This window comes from Macrobrachium nipponense, chromosome 17 (genome assembly GCF_015104395.2).
Source record: "Macrobrachium nipponense isolate FS-2020 chromosome 17, ASM1510439v2, whole genome shotgun sequence".
Classification (NCBI taxonomy): Eukaryota; Metazoa; Arthropoda; class Malacostraca; order Decapoda; family Palaemonidae; genus Macrobrachium; species Macrobrachium nipponense.
Window position 1 is genome coordinate 85,481,804 of NC_087210.1, and position 10,530 is coordinate 85,492,333.

A 10,530-nucleotide genomic window follows, 5' to 3' on the forward strand; every position below is an offset into this window, starting at 1 on the left:
CCGTAGGTATTACATAAGGTTCCTTCATCGTCCCTTCGGCCCCTAGCTGCAACCCCTTTCATTCCTTTTTTACTGTACCTCCGTTCATATTCTTTCTTCCATCTTAATTTCCACCTTCTCTTAACAATTGTTTCATAGTGCAACTGCTTTGAGGTTTTCCTCCTGCTACATCTTTCAGACCTTTTTACTTTAAGTTTCCCCTTCAACGTTGAGTGACTTCATGTTTTCTAACATTTTGAGAGCGAGTTGGTATGAATAGACACCTTTTAAGAAGGAAATATTTTGAATTCGTGAACTGAGATATTTTACGCGAGTGGGTTCTTGTGTCAAGTCAAGAGCTCTTGCATGTGACAGTATCTCAACAATGTATGAATGAATTGCGTGTCTTCGATTGTTGTGACAAGAACTGATGTACAACAGAAACAAAGGCAATAATAATAATAATAATAATAATAATATCATAATCACACGAGTCACGAAAATGATGATGCAATCCACAGCTGTGTTAGTGTGAAATATATATTAAAACTATTATATAAATGAGAGCTTTCGTTATATATATATATATATATATATATATATTATATATATATATATATATATATATATATATATATATATTATATGTATATATATATATATATATATATATATATATATATATATATATATATATATATATATATAATATATTATATATATATATATTATATATATTCTTAATATACATTTACAATGACATCATTTTGAATTTCTTCACCAATAATAATAATAATAATAATAATAATAATAATAATAATAATAATAATAATAATAATAATAATAATAATAATAATAATAATAATAATAGCACATATGAAATTACATCTGAGCATGTGTATTGGTCACTGGCATATGGCCTACCCACTTAAAATCTTTGTTGAATCTCGTGAATGTATAAATGTTCGGACAGAACCGTTATTTTTCAAAGAAAAGTCATGTTAAGCCACAGGCGTCAGGTTCTCTGGCTAATCGTTTCGTCATATTGCGTGACGATTTCGCTAAAAACTTTGATTCTTCGGGAGGAAACGTATATAAGAAGTCCTTGACGAATATACAGCAACATTTAGCGAATGCAAATTTATCCTCCGTACTTCTATGCAAGCACTGATACATGACCCCCACTTAGTCAAGAAAAAGTTTCATACCTTCCGGTGATAGAAGTTCACGTCAAGCCGTTGGTCACGTTGCTGAATAACCGCTGGTACCATGCAACGTAAAAACACCATACAAACAAACAAACAAACAAACAAACTTACCTGTACATGTAAACCCTATTAGTATCTTTGGCAGACCAGAATTGAGAGTTTTTTTAAAGCATTGGAATCGTTAGTCTTAACCTAAACAGGTGTAGCCCAGTTTCTGTTCAGAGTCGGAAAAAACAGGAAACGACACTTAGATTTTCCCAGAGTGAAGAAACATTCTGTCTCTACGTATCTATCTACATCCTGCGGCTTGAGTTCTGCGAAAAATGTCTTTCTGACACAGGTAGGAAAGAAAGATCGCCTTTGGGTAATCTTATTATTATTGTTGTTGTTGTTTATTATTTCAGTAGATGAAACATATTCACATGGAACAAGCACACCAAAGGGACCATTGACTGAAAGCCAAGCTTCTAAAGAATATGGTTGGTTTCAATCACCGCAGGCCCCACACTGCAGCAGTAACTGATCGTGATATAGAGCCAGTGATTTTTCATCGGCCTTGTGTTGTGTGTGGGGGGGGGGGGGGTGTTAGACACGTACCCACGACATCTGATGGGCAATCCACGATAACTAACCACTAGCTAGAAAGCTTTAGCTTTTAACGAAAAGAAATATTGGTCGTAAATTAGTATGTTACCTTTCGTCTTTTAATTAGTCGGACAAACTATCACGATTTTTTTTTTTTTTTTTTTTTTGGCAATTCTGCTCTGCTTGAGATTTTAAGAGGTAAGAAAAACTTGCCAGTAAAGATTATTTTCTTGTGTTTGTTTTAAATTAAATTTTTTTACCATTTTACTTTCTATATATGAACTCTCTCTCTCTCTCTCTCTCTTCTCTCTCTCTCTTCTCTTTCTCTCTCTCTCTCTCTCTCTCTCTCTCTCTCTCTCTCTCTCTGCGCGCGTGCTTTTGATTAATTTTTTAAACACACATACACACACACACACACACACACACTCACACTCACACACACACTCACTCACACTCACACACACACACGCACACACACACACACACACACACATATATATATATCTAATAAAAGGAGCCCATAAACACCAAAATGTAGAGAGAAAAGTACTATATTTCAGAGACTGCTGTCTCTCTCTTCAGGTATATGAATGAGAAAAGTTTACAGAAAAGGTGGTATTTATACCACCAAGATTGATTCGTCCCACAAGTAAGCCAATTTAGGTCACCCCCGCTGATAATCTTCCTTTAATCTTCTTAAGCGTTGGTTGAATGAACACTGCGTCGACGATGTCTGGACAACAGAACTCGGCTATTTTCAACCATATAAATGAACATAACCATAAGAATAAACTGGAATATGTCACGTGTAATTTATAGCAGCAACTGCCGGTACAAGAGTCCAAATGATGGAATCGGCCTTAATAAAAGAGAAGCAGGTAATGAACATCTCAAAAGGGAATTGGACATCGGACATCGTCGACGCAGTGTTCATTCAACCAAAACGCTTAAGAAGATTCAAAGGAAGTATTATCAGCGGGGGGGTGACCTAAATGTTGGCTTACTTGTGGACGAATCTCTTGGTATAAATACCAACCCCTTTTACTGTAAACTTTTTCTCATTCATATTAACCTGAAGAGAGAGACAAGCAGTCTCTAGGAACAAATATAGTAACTTTTCTCTCTACATTTTGGTTTGGTTTGGTTATGGGCTTCCCTTTGATTAGAGGAATTTCTGTTGTTACCAGAAACATTTTTTAACCAGACCATATTAATTATATTAATATATAATATATATAAATATATATATATATATATTATATATTATATATATATAATAAAACAACACGAGTTTCTGCAAGTAAAGGACGCTGAACGTCGAAAGATCTTGCAGAAACTCTGTTGTTTATTTTTCCTTCGTGGCTTATACCTTTCTTTATGGATTTATCACGTTCCAAACTTTCGTGATTCAGTTATACATATATACACGTATATATTTATAGACTTATACATAAGAATTTATATTAATAAATATATATGTAATATATGTGCATCTATCTATGTAAAATATATATATATACTTTAAAGTTCTATAAAATTTCGTAAGATTTTCCAACTATTCTGTCATTGATGTTTTGCACCCGTCACACAACACACACACACACAAGCCCTTTTTTGCTTGCATAAGAGAATGATTCCTGCCCTTTCAAATCTTAACAACTGTTCCATTAATCTAATCGCGCATGGATGCTGTCACAATACTATAATGCTAAGATAATTTACATCTTTAAATTACTAATTTTCTCAAAATACTAATTACCTCATATACTTTTGAAACAGAAACCTGATTCATTCAAAATCAGTGTTATCAAATTGTTATTTTTAAGGTACCGTAAAATTCTGAATTAGTTTGTGTAACCTTTCGACAAGCCATTCACAATTTAGGATTTATTGTCTTTTTTTTAATGTTCATCTTAATAACGTTTCTTGGCGTTATCGATGGGTATGTCAATGGAAAAAAAAAACAATTTCTTGTCAAGACTTTACAAAAGTTATAGAAATCCAGCCAAGCACAAAGTCTTCCATAAGTCAGCAACTCTGCCGAGCATTCAAGCATTTGTTTGGTATCAGTGTCGGGGAGCATAACCGTTCTGCCGTATCGTTTTCTATCATTTATCAGCCTATTTTTCTTTATTCTTTGCTGCCCTCCTTATTTTCAGATTTCGTAATCATTTCATCCAGGTTATTTATCCTAAAAAATATCAGCTATTCTGGGAAGAACGTGGCTGGTAACCGCTGTATTAGGGCGAACTTCCCATTCCTTTTCCTAGTGATGACGTCAGAGCGAAACTTCACGAGCTACTATTCGTAGGAGCTGGGCTGTGAGCCCGTGACTCACCCACCCCAAGACCTTGATCAACGTCAGGAAACGGAGAAGGATGTTCGGTCTGCCCAAGACTTGATTCAGAGCCGCCACAGATATCAAGCACAAACAATAAATAGATGCCCTCATTTTTATGCGTGCCTGGATGGTAGGTATGACAGTTACATCAATGACTGACTGCTCATGGTGACTGTCAGCTCTATACCTTGGGAGATGTCAGTGCTAAAAACCATCTCTCTCTCTCTCTCTCTCTCTCTCTCCTCTCTCTCTCTCTCTCTCTCTTACATTATCATTGCAACAGCAATGAGGAAATGAAGGACAAAAGTGTTCATTATGTCTATATACATACATGAAAATATGATTTTAAGATCTTGATAACGACGGGAAAAACAGTAGGCATGCAGTGAGGGAGCGAACAGCTTTCCTTGCTGCCTATCCGCAGCTTGATTCTGTTTTGCTTGAGCATTCCTTCCAAAAAGAACTGAACAAGAAAATGACTGTCAAATGACAGAGGGAGAAAGGTTTATGTTGTGTATGTATTTTCTCCTGTGCTTATACGTACAGTCGTTCAGTTGGAGTACAAGTAACAAATATTCAAACTTTACCCAGACGCCTCGTCACAGTTGCCTGCGCACTTTGACACAATGATCAAATGACTTGAGGCTTGTGAGAGAGAGAGAGAGAGAGAGAGAGAGAGAGAGAGAGAGAGAGAGAGGGATGACTTCATAATTTAATTGTTAAATGGCTTAGTATGTGAGCAGCGCTTGGTCTAATTACTATGAAGATGAAGTGGGTTAAGCACATGACTTGTCCAACAACTCACAACTGCGCGATTTTAGTTACCCTTTGATTGTGACCAACCCACAGTTCCTCTATTAGATTCTCCATTTAGCAGGCCTGAATTATGAGGTCTGATTTCTAACAGGGCACAAAGAAAATAAATCCACAAACAAAATAAATCTTGAAGTTACTACAAAACTTCCAAAGAGAATCAAGAAATGCGCGGAGGATTCTGTCTGTCGGTGAACGAATATGATACCAGGAGAGTTGGCAACTCTACTGACACAGTTGCCATTGTTTAATTTATATCACTGATATACGTTACCGCTAGCGGTAGCCGTTGCCCGTTGGTAACTTGGAAGTTGAACTTGAACCACGCACACGACAGTCACGAATAGTCGTCTGTGCTGCTATACCATCATGGAGGACTGTTGCGCCTGTCTTTTGTGTTGCTGTGAAACGAACTGCTGTGGAATGTGTGAGGATGGCAGCTGCTGTTGCAGCTGTCTCGAGTGTTGTGAATCGTTTTGCAGTCAGCTGTATCTCTTTTGTTTCTGCATGTCAGCAGGTAAGACGAAGAAGTGTGAGCAGCTACGTATATAGGAAGACCTTGGGTAGGCTTAGTTCTGGTGAAAGTGAAACGAGCCTTTTAAAATTCACCATACATCCTCTCCGTGGTTTGAAAGCAATATCAGCAACTAATAAAAGAAATCGTAATGGAAAATAAGAAGGAAGTTGTTCAAGTTATCTCTAACTAAGCACCAAAGGTTAATGGTTCCTAAGCGCTCACGCCACAAACACAGTTGCGGGCACACTACACTGTATGAGATGCAAAGTTTTATCCCTAAATTGTTTACTTCACTCATTATTTAGTTTAACTTTACTTTAAGTTACTTCAAAATATTTATTTTAATTCATCTCTATTATCCCTTTTTTGCAACAAGATTAACCCCCAAAAAGTACAGATACTTCTAAATTAGATACAATCCAATATCTCTACTTTACTGTTAACCCAACTCCCATTAATTTCTTCTTTATAACTGAGGCAGAGCCGTGCTACTTTAGCTTTGACATCCATAGCTTTCCAGATTAAAAAAATTCTTAATTCTTAATTTTGAGGGCTATCCTTATATATTCTCCCAGTTTTCTGTTAGGGGATATCAGTGTCCCTAAATTTATGTCCTGATCTGTATTTAGTAACGACTTACACATGAATAAATGTTCGGTGGTCCAAGCCCAACTCTTCTTCTATGGAGGTACAGTCGAGTGATCAGGCCGTGGCTGATTGTGCCTTCGTTGTTTTCGAAGGACAAAGATAATTTTTGTTTATCCTCCAGCCGTCTGGGTAATCCCACGGGAACTCGAGTGGTACAGGACTTAATTCCAATTCATGAATATTCCCAGGACAGAATTTTATTGGTTTCTTTTATTCATCTGTTCCCATTTTTTGTCACTAGCTAAAGCGATATTGCCAGTGCATTTCTTAATTGTGCTTCTACTTTAAAGATCTATATGAATTTGCAAGATATCGTATAAATAGCATAGCAGATTTATGTCAAAACTATTTTTATTTTATGACAGCAAATTCGTGCCACATATTACACGGGTAGAGTCCATCACGAAGTGAAATGACGTGACCAATTGAAAGAGATGTCTCAAGCAAAGATATTATCATTCTTGCTATATAAATAGAAATAAAAATGTTATGTTAAGCGGGGCTGTGTAGACAACCGTGCTTTCCTTTCACTTGACCCTAGATTTCGATCCTACGTGCTATCCTTGACAGAGTTTATGGCAAAACTGTTTCTTTTCATCCATCTCCTTTCCCTTTTTTTTTTTTTTTTTTTTTTTTGTCATCCGTCACGCACAAAAAAAAAAAAAAACTCACTTTACAGCTGCTTATTTTTTCTTCTTCTTCTTCTTCTTAAACAGTGACATAGTACTAGCGTAAGATTTGATAAGCTGTCTTCTATTTAGCAAAACTTTTGTGGTCATAAGTTCTTAACACGCACGAGTACCTACCTACATTCACGGTACACATCGATTTATTCACAAATCCGCTTCCCATGCAGACAGATACAGACAGACATATACAACAGACAGATCGGTGACTAGTAGAGAGTTCAGAGACGCTTACAGGATGGAAGTGTAGTATAATTGACAGTTCAAGGAAACCAATTTAGTAATGAGAATGAAGGATAAGCGGAAGTCTTCAATAGGAATGACAGTAGATCATCATCTCTGGCTGACTCACCCATGGCAGAGGGCGCCACGTGAAGAAATCAGTCATCAATTAGGAGCAATGGAAGTCAAACTGTGCTGTAGTTTATATAGAGGCCAAGAGACTTAACAGCGCACGTTCAGGTGTGAAAAGCCACTATGCTTAAATATTATAAAGTAAATAGTCATATTATATTGCCAACCAATTAAAATAGCAGGTTGCATTAGTGCAAGAACATAGAAATGTCTGATGTATGACATAGTCAGAGAACTGGTCGAAAATACGAGCAAAAGCAGACGAAGTAAAAAAAAAAGATCAGATGTCGACGAAAAAAATCGGTAAAATAAGGAAAGGCCGTCACAGGCAAGAGATGCTGCAGCAGTGACGATCATGGAGGAATGTTGTGGAGTTCATGGAGGATTGAATTACGGAAGGAAAATTAAATCTAATAAAAATGTGTCTTTAACGTCTTTGCTGAATTAAAGAGATGTGTTAAAGAGCATTTGAGAAATACTTCCCAAGAGAGGTGGAAGAATGCACGAAGAAAATGCTGAGCCGAATAAATACAGTGACAAGATTGAAATGCAAGAATGTGTGTAGAGGATCTGCTGCTGCAACGCGCATGCGCAATGTAGTCCTCGTCTTCAGAAAATTTGACCTGAAATGTTAGGAAGGATATTTGGCTATTACTTAGCTTTGACCTCTTGTACGTTATGTTGACCTGTGATGGCCAAGATGAATGAGAGAATACTATCACTAAAAATTTGAAAGAGAAGAAAATAAAGCAAACCGTCAGTATAGAAGACTAGAAGACATCTCGTAATAAGGGCGAGATGATTACCACAATGAGGATAATGGGGAAATTAGGCGCCACACTTGAAGAGTGGTATACATGCTGATGTCATACTTAAGAAAAGACTCTTACAATCACGAGATCGCCCTTAGAATGAGTTTGTAAAGGCTGTTTCTCGTTACTTATCAATATGCTTTGAAGTTCATAGTCATGCATAACCTAACTAGTCATTATTATCACTCATATTCTCCTTTAGCATTCGCCACTTGCTTATATATTTTATAATTGTGCTGCTAAACCGCATAACATAGGGAAATTATTATGACGTCACATTATCATTGTAGAATTTATATTCCTAGTCCTATAGATGTATATAATAGGCCTGGTTTCCTCGCTAGACTAAGAAAATGGTAAATCGGTCGACTTGAAAGAATTTGAATTATACTGTCAGTGCCGAGATAAAACATACACACATACATGTGTATATGTATACGTATTTATATATATATATATATGTGTGTGTGTGTGTTTGTATGTGTGGTGTGTGTTTGTATGTATAAATATATACATATACAGTATTCTCCCACCATGTGTTTTGGCGTGAACCACTGACATTTTGAACGTGAACCACGACGTTCAGCCCGTTTCCCAAAGATGTGTAACTCCCTAACACCCACTTCTTGTATCTCACTTCCAGGAAGGGATGCGAGAGCGAACTTAAACTCCAAGGGAAAAGCGAAACCTCAGAAGAAAGAAGAAGAAAAACCGGAGAACTTAGACCACACGATAACGGAGGAGTTGGAGGCGGAGGTGCGGGAGGTAAAGACGACCTCCTCCTCCTCCACCCCCTCGCCCTCTCCCTCCTCCCAGGCCGTGATAACGAAGCAACCAGTTCGTTAAACTTGTTTCGACTTATTTCAGGGTCGATTTGCCGCGAGATATCATTATTTCTCATCGTCGAATTGGAGTCGTCATTAAGGTATCCCGTTAGAGCGTCTTGATTCAACGTGGCCGCTCTGTGAATGAGAGAGAGAGAGAGAGAGATATTAACGTTGTTCATATTCACGCTCACTTTCTGTGGTTCATTTTTAATTCAGCATTCACTTTTTATTTTAATCTCTTGTCCCGAACAAAAGCTTAGGTTTTTGCGTGTCATACTTTACTGTTAAAAGTCTGATATATATAATAGATTGTATTCATTGTAATCGTGATGTTTTGAATTTTAATCCTTGAATTATTGTTGTTTATGCCTTTGTTACTTTCTGTACATTTACCTGAAAAGGCCATTCCTAAACATAATTTTTTAAGCACTCATATCACATGCTAATGGTTATTGTACTTTATACATAAACATTGAAATCATTATGAATATTGTTATTTTGTATATTTCTGTTATCGTCATTGTCATCATCATATCATCATCATCCTCATTGTTATCATCATCATCAATCATGAATATTTGCTCAGGACATCCCTCTATTTTGTTATGATAGATTCATTCCAATGTTATTTTGAGAATCTCCATAATAAAGATATTCCATTTGTAACATCAGTGTTCACTTATTTCACGGAACCAACCATTCCCGTTTCTTACTTATTACCGAAACGGAATAATTGTCAGATTATAATTCATGTTGTTGATATTCAAGTGGTTTTCATACATGGGAAAGCCTCGTCAGTGCACCTCACGTGATGCACTGTAGGCATTACTTAGGTTTTCTGCAGCGTCCCTTCGGCCGCTAGCTGGAGCCCCTTTCATTCCTTTAACTGTACCTCCGTTTATATTCTCCTTCTTCCGTCTTACTTTCCTCAACTGTTTCATAGTGCAACTAAGAAAGGTGTTCCTTTTTTACTGTCAATTTCCGATTCAAGCACCTCAGTGGCGTGGTCGGTATGGTCTTGGTCTGCCACTTCGATGGCCGGGAGTTCGATTCTCGGGCACTCCATTGAGGTGTGAGAGATGTGTATTTCTGATGGTAGAAGTTCACTCTCGGCGTGGTTCGGAAGTCACGTCAAGCCGTTGGTCCCGTTGCTGAATAACCACTGGTTCCATGCAACGTAGAAACACCATACAAACAAACAAATAAATAAAAATATATTAATAATAGTTCCAGAAATTGCCAGTAGTGGGAGAAAGCTATCCAGTTCTTGCCTCTTGCCAATTTTTGTGGTCTTCGCCAGTTTAGCTTACGAGTAAGTCGCGAATGAAAATGTATTCTGATATAAGTTCTGATATATTTGGGGTTTATGATTTAGAACAGAGTAGTTACCAGTCACGTACATACGTTTAGCGGTGGCGTATTGGAGTATTCATTTCGATAGGGTGACGTAAGATAGTAGTGGGATTCATGGCCGCGCATGCACATTGCTTAGCTTAGCATTTAAGTGCCGTACAGATACTTTTACACACATGTGTATATATATGTGTGTGTATTATATATATATATATCATATATTATATATCTAAATATATCTATATATATATATATATATTCAGGTTGAAGTTTTAATTGTTTAAATCCCTAGATTTTTATTTATTTATTTATTTTAAGCATTGTTCACACGTTTCAAGTTCAGTTCTGTAAACGTCATTCTTTGATTGGGTGGACTAAAGAAAAAAAATAATGTTCTGTATTATGAA

At 36.8% G+C, this 10,530-nt stretch overlaps 1 protein-coding gene across 1 annotated transcript; it reads left to right on the forward strand.

The window, feature by feature from the left end:
* The first annotated feature begins 5,161 nt into the window (after window positions 1–5,161).
* Window positions 5,162–9,438, forward strand: LOC135196412 (uncharacterized). Its single transcript, XM_064223218.1, has 2 exons — window positions 5,162–5,443; window positions 8,587–9,438. The coding sequence occupies exons 1-2, from the start codon at window positions 5,296–5,298 to the stop codon at window positions 8,787–8,789; spliced, it is 351 nt and encodes a 116-aa protein (XP_064079288.1). The 5' UTR covers window positions 5,162–5,295; the 3' UTR covers window positions 8,790–9,438.
* The last annotated feature ends 1,092 nt before the right edge of the window (window positions 9,439–10,530 follow it).